The sequence below is a fragment of the Herpailurus yagouaroundi genome, unplaced genomic scaffold, assembly GCF_014898765.1.
Source record: "Herpailurus yagouaroundi ecotype Mexico unplaced genomic scaffold, PumYag 185, whole genome shotgun sequence".
NCBI lineage: Eukaryota > Metazoa > Chordata > Mammalia > Carnivora > Felidae > Herpailurus > Herpailurus yagouaroundi.
Genome location: NW_024412416.1, coordinates 995,541 through 1,008,732, shown reverse-complemented (window position 1 = coordinate 1,008,732; position 13,192 = coordinate 995,541). Strand labels below are relative to the sequence as shown.

The following is a 13,192-nucleotide window of genomic DNA, read 5'->3' as shown; positions in this document are numbered from 1 at the left end:
CACTAGAGAGAAACAGAGAATGCTATTGAAGGATTGCAGTGTATTTTTTATTGACATGTTAGGAATGCCTAACGGTTCCGATACATGGATTTTGATATGTCTTTGAGCACGTCGTCGGCTTGAGGCTAGAGTAGAACGCCGTAGAGAACAAGCTCAAGCAACAGGGATACGTCCAAAGCACCAACACAGAGGCAGACGGTCAGACACAGCCTGCGTTTTTGCAGGATACCGTTCACTGGATGAAATTCTAAGAGAATTGACAATGATTCAAACAAACAAGTAAAACAAAAACCGGCTTTGGAGTGTCTAGAAATTAAACCGAAGTCCCCGACTTTAAACTTTAGACTCGTGTCCCATATTTTGATGAACGTTCCGGAAGGTCTCAAGTGGATGGGTTGTTAAAACCACAGATGGCAGCGAAATTCTGTAGTGACGCCAGGATCCCGAAAAGGAAAGCTAATCTCCGACCTACGAAGCACATTTGAATCTAAAATATGCTTTTAAGAAGCATCGTTGTGAGGTTTGTTAACCTGGACAAAATCGCCTACTTATGCACGAACCAGGATAAAGCGTTGTGGTGGGCACACTAGGTTGGAACGGCCTAATTCAGCTACTGCATCGTCAAACAGGGACGAGACAGGGACGATCCGGTGACTGTCTAGAGGAAGGCCAAGGGGAGGGGCACAAGTGACCGATGCAGGCGGGGAGTGCCGTGACAGCGCCTGCCACAGGCATCTGGGGACGGACAGGTCGCTCCGGCTGAGTAGCTACCACATTTCGCGTTTCACCTGAGCTCATCGCTATGGATGTGCCGTGCTCGCTACCAGGATGAATTGGGCTTTCCGGTCTTGGCTGAAGGTTCAGACAAATGCTCGTGTGCAGCGCTGCTCCCCCACAGTTAGATGCAGGGCTTTCACCAGCACGAACGACGCTTGGAGAGCACTGGCCACACGTGCGTGTGCACACACGTGTGTGTGTGCGTGTGTGCGTACGTGATGTGCTGACAACAGCGGTTGTACGGTTCTCTCTGTAATGCTTCGGAGGGTTGTTTCTCTGCCGCTCATCGTGTGCCTTTGGTAGGAACCATTCGAGACTAAGGGGCCCTGGAAAGAACACGGATTGTCCACACTAAACCAAGTCCGCAAGCCCTCGGTTTGCGCGAGTTTACGGGCTTTTCTTCCCTCCCTGCAAGGAACACAGGGCCACCGGCACTTCCGTTTGTGTTTGCCGGGAATCCTGAGAGCCCCACCACAGTCTTCCTACAAAAGCACAGTTGGAACGGCTTCAAGTGAGGGGCAGGGCCCAGCCAGCCAGACCGCGCGCGCGGCTTCGGGGGGAGGATGCTTCCGGCATCTAGCGGGTGGACCAGGACAGCCCCCACGGCACAGAACGACCCAGCGTAAAGTGTCAGTGGTGCCCCCGCCCAGGAGGAAGCATCAAAAAATGAACACTCGGCTTATCTGTGAGCATCGTTCGTCGTCAGCACTTTTGTTCGGGATGCCCCGGTAAGGGTCTAGCAAGTGTCGTCACAGAGATGCTATCGTATGAGAAGCGGATGTGGCAGAATTGACTTTACGAGTGTACTTGGGGCTCAGGACTACGGAACCACGGAGGAGCTCAAGGAGACACTTGGACTTTTCAGCTGGACTTTACTGCGTTCTGTGTGGGATATTATGTATAACTTGTAGATTCTGAAGCCTCAGAGGCCTGGAGATGTGCGGGAGACTGGGCGGCCCCTCCTCACCCCGGGTGCGGGACAGGCACGTTCTGGCACCGGCCCCCACGCCCTTTCCAGGTGAAGCACTGCCAGCCCGTTTTGCAGACAACCGAGTGGAGGCTTAGAAAAGCCGAAGTCCCCAAGCTGGGAAATTTCCGGAACAGAGTTGCAAACCCAGACCTCAGAGCCTCTACTCCTTCCTCCGCGGGAGGCGACCCCCAGGGACCACATTCTTCCAACCGCAGAGCACACGAATCTGAGCAGCAGGAGGGAAAAATGAACAGGAAAACGACCAGGCCCGTCATCTGAACCGTGGCCCCGTCACACCGAGCGTGCTAAGTCTCTGCTTCCCTTCCTGGGTTTGTGCAACGGCTGGAAAGCGTCACCCGGGTTATCTCTACAAACCTCCCGCCGTGTGGACCCTTCAGATAATTCGCAGAAACCGGATTTCTCTGGAGTTACCTGGACAAGAGCAGGGGAGACGCCAGTCTGCACCCCCGGAAGTTTTCGGGCTACAACACCCGATCCACTCCCCGCCACTCTCTCCGGCCTGAGAACCGTGCACTTGCGCTTTCCACGTGTGCGCGGCCCAGCGCTACGTATTGTTCTGACTTTGGGTGGGTGGGGGGGGGGGTGTCACCGACTTTTCAGAAGAACAGGCAAGAGACAGGTCTATTCTGGAAACCGTATCACAGTGACCTCCAAATTAATTACCAGACCCTGGCTGTGTTTTCCCAAGATTTTGGCACGGCTCGTGTCAGGGCAGGCGGATGAGGCCGATTTCACGTCCGACGCACCGATGACGACGGCACATCGGAATCTGGGGGACATGTAGTTGTATCTGGGGACTCATAGCACATCCAGATGAGCACGTGAGCACAGTGTGATACGGGGGTCTGGGAAGACCGTGACCGTGCCGAGCAGGACACTGCCCCATGACCCGGTGACAGGCAGCCAGAGCCCCCGTGATGGGGGGGGGGCCTCCCCCCCTTCCCCGCCTTCTGATGCTTCTGATGGGGGCTCTGTCCCCCCTTCTCCACCTTGGGCTGACACATAACATGCAGCTTGCCAGATCTCGGGGGCCAGTTTCGAGCTTTTGCACACATGACAAATTCTAAAGCCTCATTTCCTTTGTAGGCACTTTATAGATTTAGTACTAAGGGCATGCTTTCACTGCCATCCTGGGATCTAAATTCTAGTTTGTCTGGTGGAAAGGAACTGATGTCAGGGGCCTAGATCACCGTACCAGCTGCGTTACTCTCAAACCCCAAAGGTTTTCTTGCTTCGGAGACATTTATTTTCGGTAACCTCACCCCCAGAACCCAATTACCCTGAGCCCTTTTCAAGCAAACCCGTAACAACCCACGATCATTTCAGAAGGGAAGCGGGGCCCTGTTCCCTACCCTGTGAGGCGGGCCGCACAGCAGCACGGGGGGACGGGCGGGAGGAAGAGGGCCCACACGGCTGTGTTGGTCCGGATTATCGTGCCTGTCGTCAGGTACGTGGAGACCCTCTGGAAGTGTCTAGGCCATGATCTCCTCAAAGCCAGACAGCTGTTTCACATGCTCGACCTGCATGGAGTGCCTCCGGAGTAGTTTCTTTTGACTCCTCGGGTCAGCTCTCTTCGGTGAGCTGGGAGCCACGGGCAGCATGGATTTTAGGCCGCTGGCAAGTGGAGAAGAAGGTTTGCCGCCGGGCCTGATATCTGGGATGGGTGGGTTCAGATTTACGTTTAAAGGCGGTAGGAATCCGGGCCTGGCGTGCGAGATGCGGTCCAGCAGCAGAGTCCCAGAACCTCGCCTTTCCAGAAGAGGCGGTGGCCTGGGGCGCGCCGAGCTGGGGGAGGTGCTGGGCACCGCGTCCAGGGACTCGCGGGAGCCATGGAAGAGAGCCACGTGGGAGCCGTTCAGCCTCTTCCTCTCGAGGGGCCCTTTGCCCGACTCCAGGGAGACGGGATTGAGCTGGTCAGCCCCTGACTGCAGATCGAAATCGTACGGGTCATTTTCCAGCCGCTTGCGGGACACTGATGGACTGACTCCAGCCTTCTCCTGCTCCACAGGGAGAGTCCCTCTTCTGGCCACACGAGGGTGGGACGCCTGGCCCTTGTCGTTGTAGGCGGCCTTCCAGGATGCGGGTGCCGGCGAGGCTGGGATCTTCAGAATCTGCTCTGTGAACGTGGGGAACAGGGTGGGGTCTTTGCCGTCGATACTGCTGGCTCTGGAGAGCGGCCCCCTTTTGGGGAAGGACACGTCGCTAATGCTCTTGATGACCTCACTGTCTGTGCCCGCGCCGTGGGCGTCGTCCTGACGCATGTTAGCAGCCAGCACGGACGGCGCAATCAGGCCCCAGGGTTCGGACTGGAGCCTCTTCAGCTGGGGCAGGCGGGCTCTCTTGAGGTTCCCAACCTTCCTGGTGGGTGACCCAGGCTCGTTGAGAGCCTTGGCGGTGTGGCAACCACTCGGATGCCCCGTTTGGACGCTGAAGAAGTCGTCCTCCCGCTCGCTGGGCGGAGCGCCCAGGCCCGGAGCCTTCAGTTCGACGTCCGAGGGAGACGCGCACAGTGGAGGTGACTGTCTGTCTTCCACTTTGGGTGACGGAGGGACGTTAAGGTACTGTTTGGCGGTTTGGGCGCCCGCTGATGATTTATCTGTCGTGATGATAATCACCTCCTTCCCTTTGGCTTTGCAGGCGTCGAGGAGATGTCTCAGGGCGTCTTTGTCATCCGCGTGTATCGCGTAAACCAGAGCCGAAGCCCCCGTGCGGTCCTCGAGGCTGGGGTCCGCGCCGTTCTCCAGGAGCAGGGAGACCACCTCTCCTCCGGCCCTCCTGATGCAGGCGTGGATGAGGGCCGTCTTGCCAGACTTGTCCTGGATATTGGGGTCCGCCCTGTTGTCCAGCAGGTACTTGACCATCTTGGACTTGCTGATGCTCTGCTGGTCCACGTGCTTGGTGATGCAGGCCACCATGAGAGCCGTCTCGCCTTTGTCATTGCTCTCGTTGATGTAAGCGCCCCCTTCCAGGAGGAGTCTGGTCAGCCTGAGCCTCCCCAGCCACACAGCCTTTAAGAGTGAGTTTCCGTCGGTTCTCAGTTCAGTGTCCTCCTCCATCGCGCTGGCCTCCGCGCCTCCGAGCCGCCGCGGCGACCAGACCTAGCGAGGGAAGAAGAGAGAAGCATGGCGTGCCTTCTGGAGGCGCCCGGGTGCTGATGGTGCGGCTGTCACAGGGCTGGAGGCGGTCCTGTCCCTGCCCGATCCCAGGTGAGTCCACCTCGGCCGCATCGTCCAGCTCATCTGCGTCCGTCTCTTCATCTGTGACGTGGTGGGAGGGACGGGGAAGGCCGCCTGGTGAAGCCACGCTGGGGGTTACGGGAGAGCGGACAGAAAACATCCACACAGGACAGCAGCTGACATAAACCTGGCAAGCGATCGCACACGCGGGGGCTGCCCGCCCCACACTCACCTCAAATGCCGCTTAGGAAACTCCGCTCCATGCCCACGGGCACCTGCGTCCCACGAGGGAAGGCGTGTGTCCCCCCGGGTCACTGCCGCAGCGCCGACATCGGGCAGCGATTCACACCCCATGGGTCACCTCGTAGATAGCGGATGCACTGTTCTCCCAGGCGGGCATCCGAAAGGCCGGGAGGGAATCCACCAGAAACACGGGTTACTATCGCGATCGGGGAGGAAGCAGAGAGAGAATCATCGCAAAGCAAACTCAACCTCGCGGCAGCCCTGATGTCACAGCCCTCCCCTCCTCCCCTTAGTCTTCCAGAAGAACGCCAAAGCACGGCCTTCCCGTGGGCAGGTGCGAGGCGGAGGGCGGACGGGACCGCACGTTGCTCGCGGGCGTCACAGGGCACAAAGCTCAGGCGGCAGCTTCCTCCGCCGGGGTGAGTCTGCGGCCACCGAAGGCTTTTCCGCTTTCGTCCTCCCCGCGGCCGCCGCCCGGTTCCCGCACCCGGAGCCTCCGGGCCGGGTGTTGCCGGAGAGCCCTCACCGAATTCGGACAGGCGGGCCCCCTCCCTGGCCCAGGCGTCTGCCGGCACAGCCCCTCCACGCGGGCTCCCGTCCCTCCTGCCGAGGAGGGGCCGCGGTTCCCAGGGTTTCTCGTCGCCCGGTGGGCACCACGGCTTCCCGACGCCACTGCCGCGAGCGGCGGCCAGCGGTTCACAACGTCCACCGGCCTGGAAGTCAGAGCCTGGCTTGGCCGAACGTGAGAGAGGGATTCACACCCCTCATAAGCCTTTCATACGCTCACAGACACGTGCCGTTTGCTTAGAAGGCCCAAACCGCACTCTCCCGGACACGCACACGCGTACGCACGCCTCGACGTCGCTCTCTTCCGAAGCCACGACGGCGGACGGCCCAGCTCGTCTCTCTGCCTCCAACCGCCGTGTCTCGGTGTGACGTCGTTGCTGTTGTGGGTGTTCCCGCGAGATCTTCTGCAGCAACGTGACCACGAGTCTCTGTCCCCCCGTGCTTCCGTCTTCAGCCTCCTGCGGGTCTGTGTGTGTGCGGGTGTGCACACGGGTGTGCGCATTTACGTGTGGGGTGTGCACGTAAGTGTGAGCACGTACATGTGTCTGTGTAGGGCGTGTGCACGTGGTGTGTGTGTGCGCACACACGGGCGCTGGCCTTTCCCTTAGGCCCCACCATCCCTGCTCGGCACTGGCGCTGCGCACACGGGGTCAGGGTGTCGAGGTCTGTGTGCGGCTCTGGACGTTTGCAGCAGGATTTCCGGGCGCTACATAACGGAGCGGGAACGTGCAGTGAGGGTGCGAGGTCTCCGCTCAGCGAGGGCCCTTCTTGTGCTGGCGCATCGCCCCCAGGGCCACCAGGACTCCTGCACACACCATCCGTCCGTCTGTCCACCCAGGGCTCCCACGCCTGCACGCACTGTCTGTCCATCTGTCCACCCAGGGCTCCCGTACCCACGCGCCGTCTGTCAGTCTGTCCACCCAGGGCTCCCGCGCCCACACACTGTCTGTCCATCTGTCCACCCAGGGCTTCCCTGCTCCCCACACGTGCGGTCCATCTATCCGTCCACCCAGAGCTGTGTGCCCCACACGCACTGTCCGTCTGGCTCTCAGACGCCCCGCTCGCTGTCCCCCTGAGCCGCTTTCTAACTGCGAGGTCTAACAGAGACCCCGCTCTGTTTAATTATTCACCACCCTGCAAACCTGGGCTCAAATGTTCCTTCCTTTCTAATCAAGAGGAAAACCACTCAAGGTGGAAGAGAACCGAGTAGAGTTACAACCAGCTCAGCTCCAGGCTGTATGAACACCTCCCACAGATCACGGTCCTTCCCCAACGACGAATGGCCAGTAAGCACACAAACAGGTGTTCGGCCTCGTGGGTGGTCAAACGAAACCAAATCAAAGCCCAGTGAGATACCAGGAGGCACAGTGTCCAAATTAGCATGGCTAAAATTAGCCAGCCTGGCAATGCCCGGGGAGGGACGGGAAGCAACGGAACCCAGTGGGTGGGAGGACGCGTCCAGCGCTCCAGCGGGTAATTCCGCACCTGGGTTCTGTCTGTGGGAGCCCGGAAAACACGGCCAAAGTCCTGCCTTCCCAGCGTGCACACCGCGCGCCAGGGGCCAGTGCCCCCCCCGCCCATCAAGAGGAGGGGTCAGCGTGTGACCCACAAGATGCGGCAGGAGTGACTGTGACTTTCGAGGCAGGGCCTCCGTGGGCCTCCCAGCTTCCAGTTTGCTCTCCTGGAGCCCCGCTGCCTCATAAAGACACATGGGCTGTCCTGCCGGGGAGGACACAGGGAGCCCCAGCTGACCGCGACCGTTCGGGCGAGGTCGCCCCGGACCCCCGGTAGTTACAAGTGCAGGCAGGACCCCGGGCGAGGCAGCAGACGTGCCCAGAGCCTGGTCCAAACTGCAGAAACACGCACAAACAAGTGGTTCTGGTTCTAAGCCACTCGTTTGGGGAAGGTTCGTTCATATCAATAATTACCGATAAATCTGTGCAGCGAACCAGGTACAAAAGCGTTCCCGACAGCACTATTCACAAAAAGCAAAAGCGAGACATCCTGCAATGAAGAAAATAAAGAAATTGTGCCGTATTCATACACTGGGACGCTATACAACACTAGGTACTCTTTCTCACAGACTCACACTCACAGACCCCCCCACACACAGACATACACACACTCACACACACACGGTTGATAACCGCATCTCCTGGATTCCTTGATACTTCGCCACCTTCTGTGCTGAGCCCTGGTGTATTAATCTCCTGGGCCAGCCCCCTCCCAGAGCCTGCCCCCCCCCCCCGAGCCCCCGAGGCAGGAACACGGTCTTCTCTCCCTCGTCGGCTTCGGGGTAGTTGGAAAGAGGATGAGGAAGAGAAAAGGGGAAGGTCATGTGGGTGGACAATCGGGTCCTGTCTCCGTGTCGCATGGGGGGCCGGCCACATCCCTCAAGGTCGGGGGTGGGGAGGGAGGGGACAGCACGGGACATCTAGCTGATGCCTGTCTCCCTTCGTTTGCGGTCAGGGGCCACCTCCTGCCCGGAGCTCGGCCTCGTCCCTAACCCCCGCTGCTGAGGAGAGAACAGGGTGGAGCCCAGGCGTTCTGGATGCTCCCAGCCCATCTACAGGAATGACCTTCTCTGTGCTCGGGGAGCTGCTCCTCGTATAGCCTCTGGCCAGCCTTCACCGTGGCCTCCCAACGGAAGTTCCTTATGTGACACACATGCCAGGAAACAAACACTTGTGTGAGGACAGGACCAGACCCTTCGCTCTCCTGCCGCCTGCCGCGCGCCGCCTGGCGAGGCCTCGAGACCCACTCTCTGCCCGGGGCCCACTCCCCGCCTCAGGGCTTCGGCCACCGCCTCGCCTCCTGGCCCCGGTGGCCTCCTCTAGGCGTGCCCCCTCCCCACTGCATCAGGCCAGGGGGGGCCCAGGCCCACACCTGCGCTCGGCTGACTGGGGACTCGGTCTCCCCGGAGGCCTCCAGGTGGCGAAGCCACTCAGCACAGAAGCGTGGGCGCGTTCACCCTCTGCAGAGTGTATGTGGACCGAGAGCGTGTGGCGGCGGCAGGTAGGTACCAGGCAAAGTCTTTTCCTGGTCTTCTACCAGAGCCTGCTCTTGGCGGGTTCCAGAGCAGGAATTGTCATTCCTTCACTCCTCCCCCCGCCCCCCGCGTCTCCTAACCCCATAAAGCGTTGATGAACTAGCTCGTGTCTGCTTATGACACGTGCACTAATTTCTATTATTTATAACAGAGTAAGCCTTGACTGACACACTGGATTACCTGCCCACCCATCCATCCATCCACTCATTCATTCGCCACCATATAAATGTTGAGGGTCAATACACGTGCCAGGCATTAAGAACAAATAAGTGTGTGGAATTCAGGCTTGGAAGGTCCGGCGGGAGGCCGGAGGTCACCTGGGAGCCCCTGAGAGATGAAGACGGTCAGAAGCGGCAGTGCCAGGACACTAAGGAAGCATGAAGCCGGAGATGTATTCAGTAGTGACTGATCGGATGAGGGCATCAGCCAAGAGCTAAGTCACTTGCATTTGGGCATTTACCTCCTGCTGTGTGTGCATCACAGACAAACGTCAGGAACACCTAATGCACGAAAGACCACGTGCCTTTCAGGGCTTCCCAGCCTGTCGGAGAGAAGGAAGCAATTCTGACCCAAAGGGGCTGACGTGTCCCCAGAATTTTGAAACCCCGTGCACTTTGACTGCCCTGGGCACCATGTTTTAAAATTAGCAGCCCCCAAGGGGGTGTTTTTCTTCCCTGTGTTTCAGAAGAAGAGTTAACGGAGAAATGAGCAGAATGTGCCTGGTTCCTCTCCTCTTGTCCCCCACCCAGCCCGCCCCTTCTCCCGGTCACTCCTCACGGCTGTTTTCTGTCTCAACCCCACCGTCATGGGGTGGGCACACCTCCCAAAGGCACAGGGACTGGAAGAGACACACCGAAGACTAAAATATCACCAATGCCAGAAAAAAATAAAACGATGCTTTCTCTGATGGAAGGGGCGGGTGGGTGGAAGTGATTACCATGTTCGTCCTGAAGCCCTGGGGCTATTTTACCGTCCACAGAATTATGAAAGTCTAAGGTTTCCGAGGCTGCAAGGGGCCGTGTTGTCCAGTCGTTCCCAGTTTAGAAATGGGGAATTTCAGGACAGATCGAGTCCTTTATCTTGCTGAACCCAAGCTCTCTCACTCCCGTGCTGCCCCACATCTTTTGCCTGAGCAGTGTAGACCAAGGCTGCCTAGTAGGGCCAGGGACCAAGTGCAGCCCACAGGGGCAGGTACGTCTGGCTTGACCGGCATAGTGTTTTAGTTTTGTTTCAGTTTGAATATTTTAAAATGGATCATTCATTGTTCAGTTTGGCAAAGGCCCTGCCACTCTCTGTAGCCTTACAACTGACCCAATTCATACATTCAGGCTACTTTCCTGGTCTTTGTAGGTATGTGGGTCTATGACACTGGGTGTAAAAGTAAACTGCTTGCGACACAAGTCATGATGCTGTGTCTGTGTTGTCCCCATCACCTCCTAGCTTCTTACCTCTACAGGTTTGTTAGGACTCTCTGATGAGCTACCAGATGGAGAAGCCCTTTGTGTAAGCTTTAAAGCAGGGTGTGCTTCCGCAAGCCATTATAAAAAGGTAACCAACGGGGCGGCCGGAGGGGGGTGGTGCTCAGTGGCTTCAGCGTCCGACGTCGGCTCAGGTCACGATCTCACGGTTCGTGGGTTCGAGCCCCGCGTCGGGCTCTGTGCTGACAGCTCGGAGCTTGGAGCTTGCTTCGGATTCTGTCTCCCTCTCTGCCTCTTCTCCACTGGTGCTCGCCCTCTCTCTTTCTCTCTCTGTCTCTCAAAAATAAATAAATGTTGAAAAAAAAATTTTTAAGTTCATATCTAAAAAAAAAAGTGACTCAATTATTTCAGTGCAGATAAACCACCATGTTTTGTCTCCTCCTCCTCGAGTCACCTTGGCATCGGATTTCCAGCTGACCTTGCCGTGTTTGGCACCGTGGTAAATCGGAGGATTGAGGCACTGCATTTGGTTCCAAGTCTACCTGTATTTGACCCCCGTGGGAAAGGGAGGCAAAAGAGGAGGGTCCACCGGCACCTGCAAACGTCTGCAGAGCACCTCCTGTTCCCAAGGAAAGAACTGGGGACACACATGACCGTACTTAGAGGCCCAGGGTTTCTAGGACTTTACAACATTCATGCTTTGTGTTCATCTTCTTTCTGGCTGTGGCCTTAATCTTGTCTCTCCCCTACCTTCTCAATTTGTGTTTGTGTTTTTTTTTTTTTTTCCAGTTGAAGGATGTGCTGTATTCACGGCAGTTTCAGTGAGATCAGCATCCCGCTGTGACCACGTCTGCACACGTAAGTTTGCACACAATTATATCCTAATGAATCTCAGCTACTTCTGATACGTGTCCACCTGACCTCCTGTGTATCTTTATAAAACATCACTTGAAATTCTTTGTGGAACAAAATAAAAGATAATGGTTGAACATGTTTTCGGTTGATCACCTGGCTCCAGCTGGCACGGACAGCGTTTCTCTAGATGCACTTCAGGTCCACGATTGCCCCGTAATCCAAGCTTCTGAGGGTGCACGGTCGTGGTGGGGCCATGGCAGAGAAGCAGGCCACCCGGGTTCTAAGCTCAGCCCTGCTACAAGGTGGCTGTGAAATTAATTGCTGGCCAGCAGCATTTTGCCCAATGCACAGAACTCCGTCTCTGCCTTCCAAGATTGTTATAAGGGTCAAATATAGGCAATAGGGAAACACTCTTCAAAGTCCTATAAATATTTAAAGGATTATCATGTTGCATTAAACTCGTCCAGGATCCTACCTCTGAGCCCTGATCTGGCTGGGGTACTCAGCCCGCACCCCAGGGCCTCTGCCATTCATCACCCAACCTCTCCCTCTTCCAACCACCTGCTCCCCATTTCTGTCCTCCGCCCCCCAACCGCGATGGGCTGTTTGCTGAGTTTTCCCACATACAGATCTCTTTGACCCCCCCACACGTCTGCAAGGGAAGCATTATGATCTTAACCTTACAGATACAGAGCCTGCCGCGCAGACAGGTTGTGCGATCTTGCCCAAGCGTGTATGTTTGTAAGCTGTAGCTTGGCTTCGAACTCTTGGTTCCTCTGAACCCAAGTTAGGCGCTTTCGCGGAGGACATTCTGCCGGCTCTGGCACACCTCCCCACTACCGCCACCTGGCGTGCGGTGTACAGGTGCAGCCACACCACCAAGCGGTCGTGTAGACTCGGACGGGTTTACTTGGCCTCCTCTGCTCCCATTTTTGATCCGCAGCACACGGATAATAGCACACAAGCTCGCGGCGCGCGTAACAACCGCAGAACGCAGGTGGGGCGCTTAGCACAGGGCCTTGGCCCAGGCGAGCGCTCCATAATGTTAGATCTTGAAGGAGTTTGGGTGCGCCTTTCAAAATCCAGGAGGCCGCCGCGCTCGGCCATAGCATTCGCGGCAGCTTGGGGATATTTTATACCCCGCCTCTTCCTTCTGCAGCCACGGGAAGCAGTTAGAGGCGGATCCGACGCAGAGCTCCGCGTTAGCGTTCCCCCCCCCCCCGCCCCCGCCCAGGGTGGGGGCGACGGCCCGGGCTCTGCGCGCTGCCCGGCGCTGTCCGAGGTGCTGGACGCCGGCGGGGCGCGCTCCACGCCGCCGGCTCTGCGCGCAGCTTCCAGAAGGCCCTGCGCGGTAAGTGCGTCTCCATCCCTGCTCTGAAATGCTCACCTTCAAACTCTTCACAATTTCTGGAGCATTCTCGGGATCACAACCTCTCACCACCCTGTCGATCCTCAGAGGTTTCTGCAAACATGTAAGCTTTGCTCCCCCTTCAGTGTCTGCAGAAATCCAGACGCCTATCACCCAGCCCCGCTCCGCAACCATCTCCTACAAAAATCCAGGCCCCTGCGCACCTCACCCCCACGCGTCAATGCAAAAATGAAAAATGTAAACCCGTGTTCCACACCCTTCTCCCACAGTTTCCTGTGATAAAACCAGACTTCCCCCCTCCAGCCTCCCACTCCTGCCTGCGGCTCAACAGCGTGGGCTGACTTTTGGGGAGCGCAAGATCCCTCTCACACAGTGAGCCACCGGAGACCCCTGCGGGTGCGCTTACCTGCTGGGGGTGCTCACCAAACGAGGCCACCTGAGTGCACGCCACCGGTAGTGTCATTGCTCCAGAAGCAAAGTCAGGGGCCCTCGGCTTGGCTTCGGGCCGCTTACCGAAGGGCGCTGCCGGGCTGACCCGCGCGGGGCGCTGGGTTCACGCCGGGCCTCGCGGGTCCTGTAGAATGACTTGCCCGGAACTTCAAGGTTCGTCAGTAAAGCCTCTGCGTCACCCCTCGCTTCTCCCAGTTCAAGCGAGAACTCGGCAGTTTCTTTAAAGAGAAAGAAGGAGGCGTGGAAGACGACGGTCTCGCCCAGCTCCGGTTTGCAGGTCTCCTGCGCAGCCCGGCC

At 57.7% G+C, this 13,192-nt stretch overlaps 1 protein-coding gene and 1 long non-coding RNA gene across 5 annotated transcripts in view; one reads left to right on the top strand and one right to left on the bottom strand.

Annotated features, from left to right (window-relative positions):
* Positions 1-1,417: 1,417 nt before the first annotated feature.
* ANKRD34C (ankyrin repeat domain 34C) overlaps positions 1,418-13,192 on the bottom strand; it is a 25,401-nt gene continuing 13,626 nt past the window's right edge. The window contains exons 2-4 of one of the 4 annotated variants that reach the window (XM_040493449.1): positions 12,852-13,113; positions 5,177-5,383; positions 1,418-4,866 (exon numbers count right to left, since the gene is read on the bottom strand). In XM_040493449.1, coding sequence (XP_040349383.1) covers positions 3,241-4,824 — 1,584 coding nt within the window. In that variant the 5' untranslated portion in view covers positions 4,825-4,866; positions 5,177-5,383; positions 12,852-13,113 and the 3' untranslated portion in view covers positions 1,418-3,240. Of the gene's footprint in view, positions 4,867-5,176; positions 5,384-6,027; positions 6,154-12,851; positions 13,187-13,192 lie in introns of those variants that run through there. The other 3 variants (XM_040493448.1, XM_040493452.1, XM_040493453.1) reach the window with 3 other exon arrangements.
* The window catches only part of LOC121042267 (uncharacterized), a 2,577-nt gene continuing 1,661 nt past the window's right edge, over positions 12,277-13,192 (top strand). Inside the window, exon 1 of the long non-coding RNA XR_005796057.1 lies at positions 12,277-12,427. This is a non-coding gene — a long non-coding RNA (uncharacterized LOC121042267). The remainder of the gene's footprint in view (positions 12,428-13,192) is intronic.